This window comes from Entelurus aequoreus, linkage group LG08 (assembly GCF_033978785.1).
Source record: "Entelurus aequoreus isolate RoL-2023_Sb linkage group LG08, RoL_Eaeq_v1.1, whole genome shotgun sequence".
NCBI classification, from domain to species: domain Eukaryota; kingdom Metazoa; phylum Chordata; class Actinopteri; order Syngnathiformes; family Syngnathidae; genus Entelurus; species Entelurus aequoreus.
Genome location: NC_084738.1, coordinates 55,470,750 through 55,493,304, shown reverse-complemented (window position 1 = coordinate 55,493,304; position 22,555 = coordinate 55,470,750). Strand labels below are relative to the sequence as shown.

The 22,555-nt window shown below is 39.3% G+C and overlaps 1 protein-coding gene and 1 long non-coding RNA gene across 2 annotated transcripts in view; one reads left to right on the top strand and one right to left on the bottom strand.

Annotated features, from left to right (window-relative positions):
* Positions 1–606: 606 nt before the first annotated feature.
* Positions 607–22,555, top strand: part of LOC133656060 (uncharacterized) — a 58,228-nt gene continuing 36,279 nt past the window's right edge. Inside the window, exons 1-3 of the long non-coding RNA XR_009827089.1 lie at positions 607–704; positions 846–957; positions 6,934–7,063. This is a non-coding gene — a long non-coding RNA (uncharacterized LOC133656060). The remainder of the gene's footprint in view (positions 705–845; positions 958–6,933; positions 7,064–22,555) is intronic.
* LOC133656059 (myb-related transcription factor, partner of profilin-like) lies at positions 6,485–18,052 on the bottom strand. The gene is made up of 2 exons (XM_062056850.1): positions 17,411–18,052; positions 6,485–7,026 (listed from the first exon to the last, which is right to left on the bottom strand). Exons 1-2 carry the CDS (start codon positions 17,847–17,849, stop codon positions 6,596–6,598), a joined length of 870 nt encoding a protein of 289 aa, XP_061912834.1. The 5' UTR covers positions 17,850–18,052; the 3' UTR covers positions 6,485–6,595.

Here is a 22,555-nt window from a genome sequence, read left to right as displayed (position 1 = left end):
CCACTACTTGCTGTACATATCCTACCAAGTAAGTCCTACACTGTTCCAATGTCCATTTATCTGACCCTCTCCATATCCCACACCCCGGATTGTAAATAATGTAAATAATTCAATGAATATACTCTGATGATTATCTTGTGTGATGACTGTATTATGAAAATAGTATATATCTGTATCATGAATCAATTTAAGTGGACCCCGACTTAAACAAGTTGAAAAACTTATTCGGGTGTTACCATTTAGTGGTCAATTGTACGGAATATGTACTTCACTGTGCAACCTACTAATACAAGTTTCAATCAATCAATCAATCAATCAATCAATCAACCACAAGGTGGTGCCATTTCCCCATTCTTTGACAGTGACGTCACTCGAGTATGTTCAGGTGCTTGTTAAAATGCTCCCCTAAATTCTGACTCTTACCTCGGTGATGTCATTTCTCCTTCAATAAATGAAGCCAATAAAGCTTTTGATTCTGAGGGGGCAGCGTCGGCAATTTGCATTAAGAACAGCTCTCAACTGAACGAATTACAACTGCCAATCGGTTGTCATTGATCACTTGAAAACGCCGTTCAATTAATCTCGTACACTTAAATTACCCAGAATGCTTAGCGTTGTTGCCCGGAACAGGAAGTAGGTCTGAGCCACGTGGGAGGAGACAATTGTGCCTTTGAGCAATAACTAATTGATCTATTGTTTACAAGGTACTGTTCTTGCTTTGTCTACACAAGAACAAAACATAATGATTAGACAGTTGACGTTGTTAGAGGAGTATTTTTCACCTTTACAAAACTCAAAACAGTCAAAAGAATGTAAAAAACTGGGATGTCTTCTCCTTTTAAAAGGGAAAGCCCGAACAATTAGTGCCCATGACCCGGGTTCTTTTCTTTGGCCGTCTTGTGCAAGTTGACCCCTGGACCGGACCCCACCAACCACCGGGGACCATTACGAATTAAGGTAAAATAAATGTTTTTATTTTTTGAGTGATTGGTGATTTTAATACATCGTATAGCTGTGGGCTGGTGTCGACTGGCATGGAGTTGCAGCTAACTATTATTGTGAGCGTGTAAAAAATATGTAAGAATATTTGCGAAAATAATAATACACTGTTAGGGAAAATAATAAGTGTCCAACTAAGGTTAAATACCAATTACATTTGAAAATTCTTAAATCATAGCAGGCCCGGCCCTAACCAATCTGGCGCCCTAGGCAAGATTTTAGGTGGCGCCCCCCACATCGGCAGTGAAGTGTATATACTCACAAGAAACCGAATAGCTTTGTCTTTGACCTTTTTTTTTACTTAAAGAAAGCAAATTAACAATCAGAATAGCTAACAAGATTAAAAAATATATGGATAAATAAATTAATACAAAAAATAAAATGAATATATGAAATACAATATTTTTTACATACATAAACACAAAATAAAACGTGTCAACAAGTTGCATAAAATAAATTAAAAATACAATATAAATAAGGCACTGCACAAAACAAGATATCCAACCAGTATGACTTTAAACAACTATATTACAAAAAAAGGGGATCCTACAGAGTTCTGTATTTGTGCTTTTTAATATTGCATTAACTAGAATGACTTACAAATTACTGTACACCAGGGAGTACTGTAATTACCTAACGTTACATTATTATTTTCCATAACAATTTAGCCCCCTCCACAATATTAACCCGACGTTAAAACAGAACTAGCTATTTATTGATTAGCAATTGCCGAATCATGTAACATTAGCTTAATTCTAAAAAGCCAGGTTACTATCACATTCTGTAACAGACAAATAATTTCATGTAGGCTAACGTTACCTACCTGCTACCTCTGTCTTTTTCTCGTTTCTCCTCTTCTTTTCTCTTTTTTCTTCCCTGGGCACCTGACAGTTTTGGCCGTTTTGACATCTTGTGTTGATTTTTTTATGTGGTGACGTCCAAAAAGAGTCATGATACGGGAAGGGAGGGGGCGCACCGTGCCGGGGGAGGGGCATCGTAATGTTGTAACAAATAATATTTCTATTAAATAGACTTTACTTTGCATTTTAATTAACGTGTGATTATTTTATGTATTTAGAAATAATAGTACCAACTCTTTTTTTTTTTTTTTTTTTTCCTCCAACATTTGTGGTACTGGCGTGGCGCCCCCTGATGGACGGCGCCCTTAGCATTTGCCTATACGGCCTATGCCACGGGCCGGCCCTGAATCATAGGCAGGCGTGCCAGAAAACCACCTCTAATAGTGACAAACATCCCAAAACGTTAATGACCGCCATAACCACAACACCAGGGGGAGCTCCGCAAACCACGTTAAACCCAGATTCTGATCCAACAAAGAATATGGAATGCACTCCCAACAGGTGTAAAAGAAACTGCATCTCTATCCTCCTTCAAAACCGCACTAAAAGAACACCTCCAGGCAACTACAACCCTAGACTAACACCCTCCCCCCACCACATCCCACCTCCCCGGATTGTAAATAATCAAATGTATACACTTGTTCTTATGCTTTCTGAGCTCACTATGTTCACTGCTCGCTGTACATATCCTACGAAGTCAGACCTACACTGTTTCAATGTCCATTTCTCAGATGATATAATTGTTGATGACTGAAGTGCTGATATCAACCAAACCTAACCCCAACCCCCTCCACATCCCACCCCCCGGATTGTAAATAATTCAATGTATATACTCTGATGATTAACTTGTGTGATGACTGTATTATGCTGATAGTATATATTTATACCATGAATTGATTAACGTGGACCCCGACTTAAACAAGTTGAAAAACGTATTCGGGTGTTACCATTTAGTGGTCAATTGTATGGAATATGTACTGTACTGTGCAATCTACTAATAAAAGTCTCAATCAATCAATCAAAACGTAAACAAAATGGTAGGCCACCAAACTAACACAGCTACTGTGTAGCAAACTGAGTGTGAACTGAGTATGCAAGGGGCCTAGATCTTACCACTAAAAGACGATTTGAGCAAAAAAATCAAAGAACGCAATGGAATCAGTCCCTAAACATCCCTATTTGTTAAATGATCTCAGACATGTCGAACTATCTGGTGCTCCAGATGCCATTCTACACAACAAAACAGATGAAAACTTGAAAAATCATGGAGGTCTACGGCTTCTTTGTGTGTAGCTGGGTCAAGGAAATTAGTATTAAGACTCTCCCGGATAAATATGCCTTGTTTTTGCTCGGGTGAGGTTGCATTTCATGATTTCACTTTACGTCTACAGCCATGTTGTCGCTTTTTTGTTGCACCTGCCGTTTTTGAGTACGCCAACGGCTTTATCAAAATATAACTGCAGACCAAACGAATTAAGCAGCATTAATTAAATGTTAATCAAGTGTGTCCATTGTAAGAAATTGTGTCTGTGTTATGGATGTACATTGGTCTGTGATGTTTAGGTCCAGGAGTCAGACAGCTGAACCTCTTCTGCCGGTCCCCTGTCTGTTTTATTTGCAGAGGTTTTCTAGAAGGACATTTTTTTCTTTTGTTCTTCTGCGTAGATCTTGCCTCCTATATCGCCTTTCTTCCAGCTGCGCTGGGATGTCTGTGCTAAATTTGCTTGTTCCACCAAGACCTCCAACTTAGGGGCTTCAAATTTCATTTTGCATTTACGGCCGCTGTCCTCGCCCAAACTTTCCATCATTGCAGCCGGTAGGACACGCAAATCCTCTTTTAAATAGGGCAGTCTGCACCTGTTATCAATTGTACGTGCAGCTTTAATAAATCACAAGCAACACACCTACACACTCTTTTATAGATTGCATACGCTGATAACTGCGTGGTGTTTGGATCTTTGTCAATCAGGCCCAATTTGCCTTAACAGACTTTGCATTCTGAAATTCTTCAACGGTATTAAAACTGACTCAGCTGATCAAATGCAGACAAGTTTGGCGGCACTTTTATTTGACTCAAATCTCTCGTCCATCAGACGTGCTCATAGCTCATAAGTGTCAATTCCACCATTTTATATTATTTTTTCCAGGTAGCCTTAGACGTACGGGAAAGATTATTTCTGGACAGTCCCGTTTTTTTTATTTTGTATGATCCATGTTTTTTCAAGTGTGTTGCTTGCTTTCCATTGTAAACAAAGCCTTTATCCAACATGTCTACCCTCCCCCACAATGCATTGCAAAATCAACTTTTCAGCCCTATTCATTAGTAGTTCTGCAGGTGAGTCCACACTGAAGATGCACGATAGCTAGGAAGCGCTATATATGGATCAGAGTTACTGTCTGATCCAAAAGTCCTGTCAACTTTAAACTCCTTTTATTTGTTTTTAAATGTCTAAACAACCTCGCACCAACATATCTCTCCGACCTCCTTCAGTCTTACTGCCCCACCCGATCCCTAAGATCAGCCGATCAGCTGCTACTAACGGTCCCTGACACAAGGCTAAAGCTTAGAGGTGACAGAGCTTTCACCGCTGCTGCTCCCAAGCTCTGGAACGACCTACCTCTGAGTGTTAGACAAGCCTCCTCTCTTCCTGTTTTTAAATCTTAAATCTTAAAAACATACTTTTATTCCATGGCTTTTAACAGAGTGATATCCATCCTGCAATGGCACCCCATAACACACCTGCTGTGAATCTGTTTTTATGTTTTACTTATTCATTTTTTATCGTGTTCTGTTTGTGTTGTGTTGTGTTTGCTCGGTACTCGTATCATCTTTTAACCTGGCCATTGTACAGCACTTTGGCTACCCCTGTGGTACATTTTAAATGTGCTTTATAAATAAAGTTGATTTGATGCTTTCTTCAGAAGTTGCTCCCAAATGTCAATCGTTTTCCTCTTGTCCATTAGATGGTGCATAATGTGGACTTGATGTAACATGAAAGTGGTAATGTGTAAATCTTGGCCTTGTTGCTACTAAAACATGGACTGTTATCACAGATTACAGTGAAAGGAATGCCGTGCCTGGCAAATATTGATTTAGAGTGTGTGTTAACACAAGATGATGGCATATTGGTTGGTAATTCCATTTTTGGATAACTGGAGTTAAAGCTGATCATTACTAATTAGAATGCAAAAAAAATATGTATTTTCTTGTCTCTTGTAAATTGTGAACTATAGGCAAAATAAAAAAGAAGCCCTTTAAATGTTGCCGTGCGGCCTGGTAGCAAATGTCACAGACCAGTACCGGCGGCGAGAAAAGCATATGGCGGTTAATTTGTGTCTTTGTTATAAAAGCTTTTATTGAGACTGAATTTATGTAACTGAATGTTTTGCATTTTAATTTTGTGGATTGATTTTTTATTTAACATCAAATTTCAGTGAGGAAAAAAATTGGAAGCAAAATCAATCAATGAATGTTTACTTATATAGTCCTAAATCACGAGTGTCTCATAGGGCTGTTGTGTTTAAAATTCAGTGCATAAAAATCTGCTGCTTCAAAACGCAAGACTTACTTCCGGTAAATTAAGACGGAAGCAATCGATCCTGTCTCAGAACCAGCCAATGAACTGTCAAGTTTGCAGTCACATGATACAGGTCTTAAAAAGAGGCAGGTTTTACAGCACTGTATATGCTTGGATCCCTTTCTATGAAGACTTAGCGGAGGTTGCTGTACGTTAGTGAAGAAATATCTCAAGATTCTGCAAAAAAGGATAACCGTTGATCACACGATTATACAGACTCATTGATTTAAAAAAAAAAAAAAGGGGGAGGGGATTTACAATTTTAACTATGAACAATAAAACACTGAATATTGAGAATATATGAACATTGCTCCTCTACTTCCCACCAACTTTTTGGTCGACATGGACAACAAAGATGCAACGCACGCACAGGGTAGAAAAAACACATTTGATATATCACTCTCCTGCAGAACTTTGTTTTAGAAATCTGCTTCATCAGGTCCACTCTGCTCCGTGCTTCGTCTGCTTTGACATCGTTCCTATGGTTACCATTGTAACCCCTATTTCACTCGAAAGTGCAGATTCTAACCATTGGAATAGTTTGGTTACATCCAGCGGGCCGGACTAAAATGTTTGTTTTATGCCCAGCTAAAAGGCCTTTGTTGTCGTTTTGCAAGACCGGTGTCACGTGACGACAAACCTGACATCTCATTGGCTGGTTCTGAGACAGGATCGATTGCTTCAGCCTTAATCGACTGGAAGTGGGTCTTGCCTTTTGAAGCAGCACTGATTTTATACAAAATCATTTTGATACCAATTTGTTTTACTGTAATTGTCATCATAATACCATGTAAAAATAAACAGCTCTAAAAATTCAAATGCAAAATATTCAGCGTCAAAAAAAGATTTTGTAAAGAAGACACAAATTTACCTTCTGTAAGTGCTTCTGTAAGACCCAGAGCCACGCACGTTATTTTCTGTCGTCATAACATGACAGTAGGGAGTGGGTAAGAAAATGAGGAGTGGTCACGTGATGCTGCAGGACTGAAGACGTGGCCAATAGGAACCAAAACCACTTCACAAAAGCCAGTTAAGGTATGCATTTTTAATGCACCTAAAAAAGGCACAAATGAACTTATACGTGGCATGTTTTGAAACAAACTTTACCATCACCAGAGAACAGAAAACTATAGACAATATTTACAAAAAATATATTTACTATTTCTTTCTTTTCTTTAGAACAAATTCTTTAGTCGGGGCGTTGCGTTTTCGCAGGTTGCGTGACTTCTCTCCTGCTGCAGTGTCCTCCTGTTGCTCCGTGGAAGGACCACTGCGACTAAAAGACCTCGCGACTGTTGCAAGAGCGTTGACTGCCACCGTCAACCCGGACACGGCATTGACCAGCTGCCTGGTGTGCGCAGCGATGTCCTGCGTGTCCCGGCGGAGGGCCTGCGCCGCACCGGACGCAGCCCTCACCTCCTGGGCGATGGCCTGCAAGCCATCAGTTAGTTTTTTTTGCTGCTCCAGCAACTCCTGATCAATGTTTTCGTAATTAGGTGGACGCCGTCGGGGCTCTGCTGAAGAAGACGCGTCGGACCTGAGCTGATTGGAGCAGTGCGGCGGGGATTGCCGGTCATACGATGAAGAGTCTGCGTCCAAGACAAAGAGAGAAACATTTTTTAACAGGTTTGAACTTTTTGTAACAAACATTCTCTCATACTTTATTCTAGAAGAGTGATTCACATACCAAGTATCACCTCAGAAAACACCAAGGTTCGAATGTAACCGCGGCAAAAGCTGTGACCACCCTTGTGACTTGCCGCAATGCCCTAAAAATGCCGTGACCGCCCTTGACTTTTTACTTGTTAATTGACGAGGGGTGTAACGGTAAACGGTTAAAAGATAATTTGCGATAAAATTTCAGATGGTTACTAATACAGCCTAATTTTTTAATTACCCAAAAAACTTAATTTATTAATGCATTTTAGGCAACACAAAGTCAGGCGCATGCGCACTAGCGTCGTTTGGCTCGATAATGGCGGACAAACTACACGGACTTTGCTCCGGAGTTTTCCCCTTCGGAGTAAACGAAGCCAAGCGCTTGGTTTAACGTAATTTTCCCTCGCTTCCTGGTGTGCGTTTAAGAGCACACTGCTGTGTTTAGATGAAGACAGGTGTGGACAATATTGGAGACAGACGCACTTGTCCCCACACTAAAAGGAAGGAGAAAAACTATTTGATGTTACTTTCATTTTCTCAATACAGCATCCATCAGCTGCTATGCCTGAGAGTTAGTTGAGGAAACATGCATGTTTCGTCAACGTTGTCACAACTTGTTTTGTAAAGTCTTTAGCTTGTCTACTGGGATGTTCACTCGTCCTTTAACTGCAAACTGTATAAGTGTTAAAATAAGATCAATACCAGCTAAAATGTTTTGTCATCTCATCGAATTAAACTTTGCCTGTGAAGATTGTGTATTCGATGTGAGAGGTGTCACTCCTTATTTTTGTTGGCCAAACTGATGTACTGAACCACAAGGAGGCGTTGCTGGAGAACAACAAAGCTTGTTTATTAGACTTCATTTTCATTAGCCAAACTGCTTTGAGTTTTATATTAATATCAAAAAGTAAACACCAGATTTTTTTTACATTACTCGTGTTTTTGTTCATGTCAGAAATGTATTACTTCAAAAACCACTCATGTGACACAGCATTTTGTTAATGTGGTATCAGCATTGTCTGTACCAGTCTGAATATTATTTAGTATTAAATTGGAAAGAAAATATGTGTTATCGCTGGTTCTAGTTACTTTATTTTAATGCTTTTTACCTCTTTATGACTCAAAACACCATTTTCATGTACTTTGTATGATTTTGTACAGTTTGTTGCATCAGCCACAAACTGTACATTCAGTTTGGTCAAAAGTTTACATACACTTGTAAAGAACATAATGTCATGGCTGTCTTGGGTTTCCAATAATTTCTACAACTCTTATTTGTTTGTGATAGAGTGATTGGAGCACATACTTGTTGGTCACAAAAAGGGAAGTTTGGTTCTTTTATTAATTTATTATGGGTCTACTGAAAATGTGACCAAATCTGCTGGGTCAAAAGTATACATACAGCAATGTTAATAATTGTTTACATATTCCTTGGCAAGTTTCACTGCAATAAGGCGCTTTTGGTAGCCATCCACAAGCTTCTGGTTGAATTTTTGACCACTCCTTGACAAAATTGGTGCAGTTCAGCTAAATTTGTTGGTTTTCTGACATGGTCTTGTTTCTTCAGCATTGTCCACACGTTTAAGTCAGGACTTTGGAAAGGTCATTCTAAAACCTTAATTCTAGCCTGATTTAGCCATTCCTTTACCACTTTTGATGTGTGTTTGGGGTCATTGTCCTGTTGGAACACCCAACTGCGCCCAAGACCCAACCTCTGTGCTGATGATTTTAGGTTGTCCCATTTACTCTCTGTAAAGCACCAGATCCATTGGCAGCAAAACAGGCCCATAGCATAATACTACCACCACCATGCTTGTTGGTAGGGGTGGTGTTCCTGGGACTAAAGGCCTCACCATTTCTCCTCCAAACATATTGCTGGGTATTGTGGCTACAAAGCTAAATTTTTGTTTCATCTGACCACATAACTTTCCTCCAGAATGTCTTATTCTTGTCCATGTGATGTCAGAGCTGTCAAATAATCATTGTTGGTATTTTGATCAATCATGATTAATCACAGGTGATTACTTTCTTGCAAAATGGAAGCTTACATAGATACAATTTTATTCTGACAATGTCATCAGGAGAGTTTTTAAACATTTCACTTGAATCAATGTCATTTACAGTATTTGCAGAAAACCTAGAAACAGTTTTATCTAAAATTATTCACGGGTGTATTCTGTAAGTGAATTTGCCAGTGAAGTGAAGTGAAGGCCAAAATAAATTGCATGATTAAACTTAAGTCTGTACATGATTACTGATATATTTTCTGATTAATCACATGATTACCTTATTTTGATAGCCCAAGTTCCTAGTAATATGTATAGATTGAAGCTTTTGTGCCAATGTGTTTGTATTTATCTTTCGCTTGTGTTGGTGCCCAAAAACAAATAGCAAATAATAGTGATATTGTTTGTATCACTATTGTTAAGTACTTTTGAGAGACATTGATAATGTTCTAACTATATTAAAGTGTACTTTTCAACAAGATCTCTCTTTTATGTAACAATAATAACATGTTCATTATTTTATAGGTTGAGCATCACATGAAACAAATTTTGCCAAAAAAATAAAAGTAAGCTGAAATATATATCCGCGGCTAACTTTTTTTGTGATCAATAAAATTAGTCCAAATTCACACGTTTATGTTGTTGATGATGCTAAGTATTTACAGAATAATCCACATGAAGTTACTACATCGTTTGAGGTACACAGAGGGAAATATTATTTATGCCCTAGTAAATTTTGTCTGTAATTAATAAAATTAGTCCAAATTCACAAGTTTTGTACAATGCCAAGTATGTACATATATTCCACATGATGTTAGTACATAGCTTGAGGAAAATGAAAGTATGTGAGACATATATTTTCTGGCGTAAAATATGTTTGTTACATGGAATTGAGTCTACCCTGTTGTGTATTAGTGTTGTTTTTTAATCTATCAGAAGATGAAATGCCTAATAAACCAAATTACAGAATGTTATTAATTAGACTGACCATACGTCCTCTTTTCCCTGGATATGTCCTCTTTTGCGGGGCTGTCCGGGCGGGGTTTCTTAAATGCCTCAAATGTCCGGCATTTTGAATTAGGGTTGCGTGTATTTTCAGTGTACGCTCAGGGTTAAGAAGGGGTTAAAAACAAAACAAATTGTGAAGGTGTGTGCACGCAGCAGCATTCGTGAGGGAGGGGCAGAGACAGAGAGAGCGAGGGAGTGGATTGATTGAAACTTTTATTAGTAGATTGCACAGTACTGTACATCCATCCATCCATTTCTACCGCTTGTCCCTTTTGGGGTCAATGGTAACACCTGAATAAGTTTTTCATCTTGTTTAAGTCGGAGTCCACGTTAATCAATTCATGGTACAAATATATACATAAAAAAAACTACAACATTTTGAAATGAGGGATAGATCTGAAGTTGATGTAGACTCCAGAGATTTAAACGTTAAATATAAAATGTATGTATGCCCTGGCACACCATTATCATCATTTCATGACCCAAGCAAAACACTTTTTACACTTTAATACTGAAATAAATACACCTACAACTTATTACATAAAAACATAGAAAAAAACTACCAGCAGCGGTAAAGTTTAGATCCATGAAGGAAAGAAGAAAGTGAATGAATGTTTATAACTGAATACATTTACATACAAATTTTTTATAGTTTTTTTTATTGTTTTTTTTTTATGAATTAAGTAACGTTTATGCCAACCTTTTTCCAAAACACAATATAAAATGTGAGATACAACAGGCTAATGCATATGTTTATCATTTGTTTTCAAAACGCTTGCAAATAAGTGGGACCCCAAAAATTTACTGTGGGACCCCATTTTTATGACTTGATGGGACTCCATTTTGAAAATTCCTAGCGCCAACACTGCTGTCAACAGAGGAGAAAAAATGCTTTATTTAAATAAATATATTATTTATAAAGCAAGTTCGAGTATCATTGGCAAATTTTCACCTAGTCCTCTTTTTGGGATTTCAGAATATGGTCAGCCTATATCAGGGGTGTCCGAAGTGCGGCCCGGGGGCCATTTGCGGCCCGCAGCTAATTGTTTACCGGCCCGCCACACATTCTGGAAATACTATTGTAAAAAATAAAAAAGAACATTAAAAAAAGTGGAATGAGGTGAAATCTAACGAGAAAAAGTTGCAATGTTTACACAAAAGCTGCCATGCAAGCTGTTTTTTTTTCTTTTGTCTTTCTTCATTTTTCTTTTTTTGCCATTGCTCAAAAAAAAAAAATAATGAAAAAAAATCCATGTTATAATGAATTCTTTTCAGGGCTCCAATTACTTCAAATATTTCACTTTAAAATGTTTGATGTGGTAAATATTGCATATATTGTGTAGTAGCCATATCAAAACATCAAAGTTTTCTTTGACAAAAGCGCATAAAACAAACAAAATAATAGTTCCAGCATAAAATCGACAGATATATCTGAAGTTGATCTCGTAACTTAAGTGTTGAAAGTAAAAGAAAAACCTAATAAAAATGTATCACTTTATGAGTGGGGCACGTTTTGGATCCCAAATATATTTAGTGATTTTTTATTTATCTTTTCACTGTGATTACTCAAAAATATGAAAGAATTAAAACCAATGGTGTCCTGCATTATTGATCTTTCAGGGCTTTAACTTCTAAATACTGCATATTTCAGTTTTACTATAAAAGAAAATAAGTTGTTTTTGACAGAAAAGCCATAAAACTTTTTTTTTTTTTTAATTTGTATTACTTTATATCAACTTGAAGTTGATACAGAGATTTACTGTATGCGTTAAATAATTTAAAAAAAAAAATTGACTTATTTTTAACATTTTAATGTCTGAGACCCTTTATGGTCCCCGGGACCCTTAAAGGTAAAATAAATAAAGAATGCATATATTTTGTTATGGTTTGAAAATGAAAAATATCAAAATGGCCCCCACATGCTTTAATTTTTCCGTGTGCGGCCCTCAGTGGAAAAAGTTTGGACACCCCTGGCCTATATCAATGTAATTTCCTTTAAATAGGTAGGCTGATTAACCGCTTTGCAGCATTACACCATATACAATAGAGAAGCTTGTGCAGCGATGTGAATACAAATACACGTAATGTACAGATGATCGAAAACATTTATTCGGGTAAGATTGTCACACGTTACACATTTTTTTATTTTTTTTTTACAATCAAAGCATGATCGTAATAATCCATATTTTGTACCATTGACATCGCTAATAACCAGTGTTGGGTTAGTTACTGAAAACCAGTAACTAGTTACAATTACTAGTTACTTAATTTCAAAAGTAACTCAGTTACTAACTCAATTACTTACATCAAAAAGTAATGCGTTACTGTGAAAAGTAACTATTTAGTTACTTCTTTTTTTTTAAAGCTCCCATTATTGCCCTTTTAGCCTTCATTACAATACTGTTATTGCACTGGAGAATAATACAATCAGTTGATCAACTTGACATGCATTTTTATTTTCATTTTAACATAATTAATGAAAAACAGTGCAACATAAAAAGGCATTTCTCCTTTCTTTAAACTTGGACCAATGACCATTAATAAAAAACAACTTAAAGTGCAACATAAGAAGGCACATCATCTTCCTTGAAACATAGATAGTGAAATAAAGCCTGACATCTCGAGTGATGCTGCTGTTTTCCAGACTGGGAGCCATGGATTGTACAATTCTTGTTTTCAGTGGCGGGATCATTGACACAGATGGTGACGTTTCAGTGCTCAGTAGAGATGTAACACTTTTGAGGGGTTTGAGGACCTCCTCTGCCACTCTCACATCATCATCAGACAGGTTGATGATGTCTTTGACATTTTTCTTCAGGGTGTTGTGGGTCAATGCAGAGTATATAGCTGCCTGCTGCTGCAACATATCATAAGTGGAGTTCCACTTCGTTTGGACATCATGTATGAGCTTTATGAGTAGGCAGTTTTAGCATTTCTTGCTTTGTCTTAAGTACATGAGCAGCTGTTGTGCTAGGAAACGTCCTTCCTGATCCATCCTAATGACTGAGATGTGATGCCAAATTCACTACATGTGCAAAGCACCTATCTGTAGTCCCAGTCCTGCCTCATTCACTGCATTTATGTGATTTTTGGCATTATCACTTGTGACTGGGATATCTTTATCTTCAATTCCTTCACTGCTTGTGTCAGTACCTGCGCAAGGTGACTCTCGTAGAGGGGGCGTGTCTGCTCATCTGCCAGTCTGCTGTGATGAAGTGAGCGCTTATCGTGACATAGTTCCCCTGGACGTGCACCAGTCTGTCGTGAGCGCAACAGATGATGCTCTGGATAGTTCATCCACAACTGTTTTCTTCTCCTGCTCATAAAGATCTGGCACAATCTTATCGCTGAAGTGGGTGCGCGACGGGATGTCGTAACGTGGCTCAAGCACGTTCAGCATGTGTTTAAAGGCCTACTGAAACCCACTACTACCGACCACGCAGTCTGATAGTTTATATATCAATGATGAAATCTTAACATTATAACACATGCCAATACGGCCGGGTTAACTTATAAAGTGACATTTTAAATTTGCCGCTAAACTTCCGGTTCGAAACGCCTCTGAGGATGACGTATGCGTGTGACGTAGACCGGGGAACACGGGTATGCCTTCCACATTGAAGCCAATACGAAAAAGCTCTGTTTTCATTTCATAATTCCACAGTATCCTGGACATCTGTGTTCGTGAATCTGTTTCAATCATGTTCATTGCATTATGGAGAAGGAAGCCGAGCAAGCAAAGAAGAAAGTTGTCGGTGCGAAATGGACGTATTTTTCGAACGTAGTCAGTAAGGCTGAAACGACGCGTCGACGTCGTCGACGTCATCGGTTATGTAAATACGTCGATGCCGTTTTTGTGCGTCGACGCGTCGCATAATTACGTCACACTACCGTCATGGCGGAGCGCAAAGCAGACAGTGCGAGCGAGGGGAAAAACGCACGCTAAAAGTCGTCAAAAGTGGGAGTATTTCAATACACAGCCTAATAATGTTGTTGTATGCACAGTGTCGAGCGGAAATGGCCTATCATAGCAGCACAACGGCTATGAACGAACATTTGAAAAGAAAACCATCAACCATCAACTAGTCAATCGTCCGCGTTAGCATACGTTGTCATCATTACACAAAAACATGAATGTGTCATTTGTATCTGCTAGGGGTGTAACGGTACGTGTTTTGTATTGAACCGTTTCGGTACGGGGATTTCGGTTCGGTACGGGGGTGTACCGAACGAGTTTCTAAGATAAAGCTAACTTTAGCTGCTATAGTCTTAACAAGTTGCTTTGCTTCTCTGCCTCTGTCTCAGCACGCAGCATTGTCCCACCCATACAACCATCTGATTGGTACACACGCAGCATTGTCCCACCCACACAACCATCTGATTGGTACACACAAAGCATTATCAGCCAATCAGCAGTGCGTATTCAAAACGTTACCAGCCAATCAGCAGTGCGTATTCAGAGCGCATGTAGTCAGCACTTCAGCGTCGAGCAGATAGGTGTTTAGCAGGTGAGCATCAGGCAGTGGACTCTCCCCAAATGATAATAAACACCTCCCAGTCAACTACTAGTAACATCACTATGAGCCCGTTGACCTTCTAGAAACATAAACTGCAGCTCAGCTCGCTCGCAGTCCTGGTTTGAGGTGAAGGCTAATTAGCTCTCAGTTCCAGCCACATCGACCCCTTCTGAGCGCCTATTTTCAGCTGCTGGGAATATTGTAAACAAGAAAAGAAGCAAAGCAAGTAGACATGCTAACCTTTCTTCATTACAACTGTTAGTCACTCACTGGAATGAGTAGAATTGGTTATTGTGTACTGTGTTGGACTGGATGTTTATTTTGCACATTTTAAAAGCAATACTTAATGTTTACAGTGCTCCAGAATATTTAGATTGGCACTTTTTTGTATTGGATGTTTATCTTTATTTTTGCACATTTTAGCAAATAAGCAATACTTTCACTTTTGTTGAAATGTTTACACTGTTGTTACAGAATATTTCGTTTTGCACTTTTTTGTATTGGATGTTTATCTTTATTTTTGCACATTTTAAAGCAAAATAAGCAATACTTTTACTTTTGAAATGCTTATACTATTGCAGAATATTAAGATTTGCACTGGATGTTTACTTTTATATTTGCACATTAAAAAGCAAATAAGCTACTTTTAATTTTGTTAAATGTTAAAAGTTTTAAATGTTTACATTGTTACAGAATATTTTGTCATGTTGTTGTCAATGTTGACTGAGTGGCCATACTTTTTTTTTTTGTAAATAAAAGCCATGCCTTTTGAAAAAACTGGCCTACTTTTATTTTTTCATCTTCATTTTAAATAAAATAAAATAAAAAATAATCGGTAAAAGGAAAAATAATCTATAGATGAATCGAAAAAATAATCTGTTGATTAACCGATTAATCGAAAAAATAATCTATAGATTAATCGATAGAAAAATAATCGTTAGCTGCAGCCTTAGTAGTCAGCCACAACAGTACACAGCCGGCGCTTCTTTGTTTACATTCCCGAAAGATGCAGTCAAGATGGAAGAACTCGGATAACAGAGACTCTAACCAGGAGGACTTTTGACTTCGATACACAGACGCCTGTAGAGAACTGGGACAACACAGACTCTTACCAGGATTACTTTGATTTGGATGACAAAGACGCAGACGTGCTACTGTGAGTATGCAGCTTTGGCTTCTAAACATTTGATCGCTTGGCCGTATGTGCGCAACTTTTTTTTGCGTATGTACGCAACTTTTTTTTAAATATATAAGCTTTATGAACCTTGGGTTAGGTGAACGGTCTTTTGGGCTGAGTGATTGTGTGTGTTGATCAGGTGTTTGAATTGTATTGGCGTGTTGTATGGAGCTAGGAGCTAGCAGAGGAGCTAGGAGCTAGCATAACAAACACGCAGGTGTTTGTGGCATGTTAAATATAAGCCTGGTTGTGTTGTGGCTAATAGAGTATATATATGTCTTGTGTTTATTTACTGTTGTAGTCATTCCCAGCTGAATATCAGGTCACCCTCTCACAGCATCTTCCCTATCTGAATAGCTTCAACTCCCCACTAGTCCTTCACTTGCACTTTACTCATCCACAAATCTTTCATCCTCGCTCAAATGAATGGGGAAATTGTCGCTTTCTCGGTCCGAATCTCTCTCACTTCATGCGGCCATCATTGTAAACCATAGGGAACTTTGCGTATATGTTCAACTGACTACGTCACGCTACTTCCGGTAGGTGCAAGCCTTTTTTTTATCAGATACCAAAAGTTGCAATCTTTATCGTCGTTGTTCTATACTAAATCCTTTCAGCAAAAATATGGCAATACCGCGAAATGATCAAGTATGACACATAGAATAGATCTGCTATCCCCGTTTAACTAAAAAAAATTCATTTCAGTAGGCCTTTAAAACCCTCGTTTTGCACAACTGAGTCTGCACCTATAAACACACCGATTAAATGGCGCGGGGCGTTCAAGCTCCTCCGTTACTCCGCTCGCCATGACCACGCTGTGTGTGGACTGAACGTGCATGCGAACAACCTATTAGTTTTGTTTTATATATCAAACCGCGGATCACGTGTGTCCCTCCCCCCCACACCCAGACACACGCCTCTTTTTTTCTCTCCGGCGTGTGACAGAGGAAGATTCAGAAGAAAGACACCGCAGCGCTTCTGTTTCTAGCCGATAATACATAAAAAATAACGTAAAATAACGCAGTAACGCATCATGTAGTAACGGTAACTGAGTTACTGAATATAAAAAAATAACGCGTTAGATTACTAGTTACCGCCGAAACTAACGGCGTTACTTTGTAACGCGTTAGTCCCAACACTGCTAATAACACGAAATTGCCGCAGCTGTCTGAAGAAGGAACAAAGCTGCGCCCCCATGCGCTCTCCCGCGGCAGGGGATACAAATTATTTCGCACGACGCCGGCGCAACAACAGAAGAGAAACACCGCTGTCAGTGTCGTCAAAGTTCCTTTCTATTTATCAATATCGTGTAGCATTTAATTGGTGTCGCTCTACTACTTTTGTTGTTGTTGTTCCGGTCACTAACAGACGAGGACCCTGAAACGAGACATTGCGCATGCGCAAAAGACCCATATGTCCAAACATTGAACGGGGAATAGAGAAAATAGTTTGTCATTTTAGCTCCCATTTCGATCTTCAAACAGAATAATACATTCGGATTACATGTAACTTGAAATACACGACCGTCTTAAATGTTGGCACATTAGATGTTACGGTATCAGTACTGAGGATTATCAGTGATATCGCACATTACTAATGGACGTACCTTGGTCTGTGATGTTCGGCTCCAAGGACTCATATCCCCCGATCCCAACAATGTGCTGATCCAGGAAAGACACGGGAACCTTTTCCTCTACCGGCGATGGCGGCTTCTCTTCCGCCGGCTCCCCTCCATGATTAGCATCGATGTTATTAAGGCAAGCCTTTTCTCGCGTTCTCCGGCGATAATCTTGCAACCTCCTCTTGACGTCTTCCGCGGATCTCCTGGTCCTGCTCACAGCGTTGACTTTTTCGCAAATCGCGTCCCAAATTGCTCGTTTCCCGGCGGCGCTGAGGTCTCTCTGCTGCAGCTGATCCGCGTATGAATCCGCCTGCTCCACCAGGACGGCCAGCTCAGCGGCCTCGAACTTCCTCTTCCGTTTGCGGCCGCTCTCCTCCACCAGGCCTTCCGCTACAGCCGCCGGGAGCACACGCAAACTCCTCATCTCGCATTGGGCGGTCTGCGCCGCTTTTTGCACCCGCTTTCGGACGGCCGCGCAGATGTAGTAGTCCGCACGCAATACGCCCAATACGGTAGCGGCGGCGGCCGCGACGTCGCAGATTGCGCCCGCTGTTTAGCACGTGGTATCCGGCCCATAAGGTTCTTGTATGACGTTTGAGGACCTAATAGAAGACAAGCGCTTGCCTTTGTGGTCGTTTGAGGACGTAATGGAAGACAGACACTCGTCCCTGTGGGTGTGGACTTAGCACTCCCTGGTGGAAATAGGGCGGATCTGCAAGACCCGACAGTCAGGAAGCTTTAGTGCTCAACTCCCCAAATTTCTTACCTGATTCTACACACGCCACTCACCTTGGACAATTAAAACTACCATTTTCCATTTCCAGGAATTCCCGGTTTTCCAAAGCCCTATTTTCACTTCTTCTTGTAAAGTATTCACAGTCCACATTTTTCAACCGTTTTTGACCATTCCACCGTCAAAACATTCCTCTTAGTTGGGACAACAAATGCTCCTATTTTTTCCCCGTACAAATTCCCGGTTTTCCCGAAATTCCAGGAATTCCGAAATACCCATTCTCAATTCAAACTGTTACTATGGCAACATTTTTAAACCGATTCGAAAAATTCCAACACCAACCCATTCTTATCATCTTATCAGGACAATTTTGCCAGCATCAATATTTTCAAAAATTCCCAGTTTTCCCGGAATTATTTTTCCCAACATTGTTTTTAGTGAGTAACAGAAAATATATAAAATGCATAAATTTGCCTGGAAAAAAAGTAATCTTTACATAAAATAGAAACTTTTTTTAGCCGACTTAGGCAATTTTTTACAATAAAAACATTTTTACAAAAAAATAATACATTTAAATTAAATAATATTAATTATAAGTTAATACAGTTGATCTGGATTAGTTTTTGTCTCATTCCTGTGAGCATCCTGCGTGTGCCTGAAACATCAAGGGAACAGGGGTTGTTTAATTTATGGAGGGCTAATTGCAGTGTGATTGAACAACCACCAAGTAGCATCTTTGAGCAGATGATACTGTATCATCTCTTTCTCATTTGGACCTATCAGTTCTGGGGACACGCCATTCTTCACTCAGCCTAAAAAAAGTTCTAGGAATTCCCAGAATTCACGGTCTTCCAAAGCCCTATTTTCACTTCTTCCTGGAAAGTTTTCACAGTCCACATTTTTCAACCGTTTTTGACCATTTCACATTAAAAACATTCCTCTTATTTGGGACAACAAATGCTCCTATTTTTTCCCCATACAAATTCCCGGTTTTCCCGAAATTCCACGAATCCCGAAATACCCATTCTCAATTCAAACTGTTACTATGGCAACATTTTTCAACCAATTCCAAAAATTCCAACACCAACCTGTTCTTATCATCTTATCAGGACAATTTTGCTAGCATCAATATTTTCAAAAGTACCCGGTTTTCCCAGAATTATTTTTCCCACATTGTTTTTAGTGAGTAACAAAAAATATATAAAATGCATCAATTTGCCTGGAAAAAAAAGTAATCTTTACATAATCTAGAAACTTTTTTTTAGCCGACTTCAGAATTTTTTTTACAATAAAAACATTTTTACAAAAAATAATACATTTAAATTCAACAATATTCATTATTAGTTAATACAGTTGATCTGGATTCGTTTTTGTCTCATTCCTGTGAGAATCCTGCGTGTGCCTGAAACATCAAGGGAACAGGGGTTGGTTAATTTATGGAGGGCTAATTGCAGTGTGCTTGAACAACTACCAAGTAGCATCTTTGAGCAGATAATACTGTATCATCTCTTTCTCGTTTGGACCTATCAGTTCTTCACAGCAGGAGACGCCATTCTTCACTCAGCCTAAAAAAGTTCCAGGAATTCCCAGAATTCACGGTCTTCCAAAGCCCTATTTTCACTTCTTCCTGGAAAGTTTTCACATTCCACATTTTTCAACCGTTTTTGACCATTCCACCTTCAAAACATTCCTCTTAGTTGGGACAACAAATGCTCCTATTTCTTCCCATAAAAATTCCCGGTTTTCCCGAAATTCCAGGAATTCCAAAATACCCATTCTCAATTCAAACTGTTACTTCGTCAACATTTTTCAAATGATTCCAAAAATTCCAACACCAACCCATTCTTATCATCTAGGACAATTTTGCTAGCATCAATATTTTCAAAATTCCCGGTTTTCACGAAATTATTTTACGGAATTCTTTTTCCAAACATTGTTTTTCAGTAAGTAACAGAAAATATTTAAAGTGCATCAATTTGCCTGAAAAAAAAGAAGTAAACCTTACATAAACTAGAAACTTTTTATGACTGACTTGAGCCAATTTTTTACCCCCCAAAAAATACAATAGAAAAACGCAACAAAAAATTATACATTTAAATAAAATAATATACAGTTAATCTGGATGAGTTTTTGTCTCATTCCTGTGAGAATCCTGCCTGTGCCTGAAGCATTAAGCCAAGGGAACAGGGGTTGGTTAATTTATCTAGGGCAGTGTGCTCGAACCACCACCAGGTGGCATCTGTGAGCAGATAATACTGTATCATCTCTTTCTTGTTTGGACCTATCAGTTCTTCACATGGTGCAGCACGGTGGAAGAGGGGTTAGTGCGTCTGCCTCACAATACGAAGGTCCTGAGTAGTCGTGAGTTCAATCCCGGCCTCTGGATCTTTCTGTGTGGAGTTTGCATGTTCTCCCCGTGACTGCGTGGGTTCCCTCCGGGTACTCCGGCTTCCTCCTACCTCCAAAAACATGCACCTGGGGATAGGCTGATTGGCAACACTAAATTGGCCCTAGTGTGTGAATGTGAGTGTGAATGTTGTCTGTCTATCTGTGTTGGCCCTGCGATGAGTTGGCGACTTGTCCAGGGTGTACCCCGCCTTCCGCCCGATTGTAGCTGAGATGGGCTCCAGAGCCCCCCGTGACCCCGAAGGGAATAAGCGGTAGAAAATGGATGGATGGATGGATGGATGGAGTTCTTCACATGAGGAGACACCATTCTTCACGCATTCTTCACTCAGCCTTTAAGTGAAGGATGAGGCAGAAACTAACCCAGACCTCCTCCATATAAAACACTAATTTACAATTCAAAAATGAATAAAACAAATGGTGCTATGTTTTATATAGATTAAAAAAAGGAAGTCAGAATTAATTGCTACAATGAACATGGCAGGGGCGCCTGCCACACTATTTGAGGAGGACTATACTAATCTGTGCTAACTTTGCCATACGCTTAAACTTTGTACGTGCCTATTCGTCAGAGGAAGCCCAGGAGCAATAAAAGGAAAAAATACATTTTCTTTGCTGTGTTTGATTGGTTATTAAAGCTGAGTGTTGAATTATATGATCTCCAAAGTCGAACGAATCAAGCATTCATCAGTTTCGAATCACAGCACAACGCTCTTTAATTCTGGCAATACCGACAAACGGCCACAAGATGTCACTGTTGCTCAGCAAATACTTTCCTGTATGCGCCCCCTACAGTACCTACTAGACAGTGGTTAACTTTACTTTTTTTACACCTGTACGACATTAAGTGTGACTTAAAACGTAATAATAGTTTAATACGGGCAACAGTTTGACCCTGGAACAAATGAAGTGAGCTAGTGTCTTCCAAGGACAAGATGTTTAGCAGTGGGTGAGAATTGAAATATAGCATTAAATTGCGAGTGAGTGTGTTAAGATTGGTAATAACAGTCAATATAAAACTGGGTGCCGCCATTAAAACACTCCCCCCCGACACAACACTTCTCATTACAGGCTCCCTGCCCCCGTAAGCCCCCTGAAGCCATGGCCACGGCATCAGTCATGGCCTCTAAACACACACAGAATGTTTATATCGAACCCAAAGTGGCTCGTGTGGTCACAGTTCTGACAGCCAACGGCGACGGAGGACGCGGGACGAGGGTCTGCTCTCAGATTTACGACGCCGTCCAAGGGACTGATTCACTTTAAAGACGGTATTCTCATGATTGTTAAATATATTCTAAGACAGTGGTTCTCTAACTATTTTCACCAAGAACCACCCCGGAAAACACTCGGCTCTCCATAATGACCAACATGAAAATACAGTAGCTAAGGAGGCCTAAGTATTCATTAAAAACAAGGCAGAGGTTTTATTTAACAATCACATTTACTATTTTGGGCCTCTGTAACATTACACACAGGTTGAATAGTAACACCGTGTTTGAATATGTCATGAAGTGAGTCTTTTGCGTACCACTAGATGTAGGTACCACAGGTTGAGAATCATTGTTCTAAGATATCCACGAGTTACCGCATTTTCCGGACTACAAGCCGCTATTTTTTTGTATGCTTTGAAGCCTTCCGTCTGTAAAACGGTGCGGATAATTTATCAATTCTTCTTCGCTAACAGCCAAAATGTTTTGAATTCCACAAATAGTTTGTTATATTAAATGGACAGTGATACTGAAAAGGTGTGTTATTGTTTGTGTCGTGGCGCCATCTTTTGGACGAGTTCGCTCACTGCAGTGGTTGTGGGTTAAAAATGTACTTCCTGTTTCGCTCCTTGACCCGTAAGTGTATCCAGTTTCATATACTAGGTGTACATAGCGTTTCTGCTCGAAGGGATTCTTCATTTATCACTCCAAGTAATTTGTAAGTTTTACAATATAACTAAAACTATTCATATTTACTGACAAGCGGTAGAAATGTATGGA

What these genes read in the sequence shown, in the direction of transcription:
- LOC133656059 (XM_062056850.1), bottom strand. Translation starts at nt 17,849, where the DNA reads ATGAGGAGTTTGCGTGTGCTCCCGGCGGCTGTAGCGGAAGGCCTGGTG. An exon ending in GCCGAACATCACAGACCAAG is followed by an intron (nt 7,027 to 17,410) that starts GTACGTCCATTA and finishes TCTTGGACGCAG; the next exon opens with ACTCTTCATCGTATGACCGG.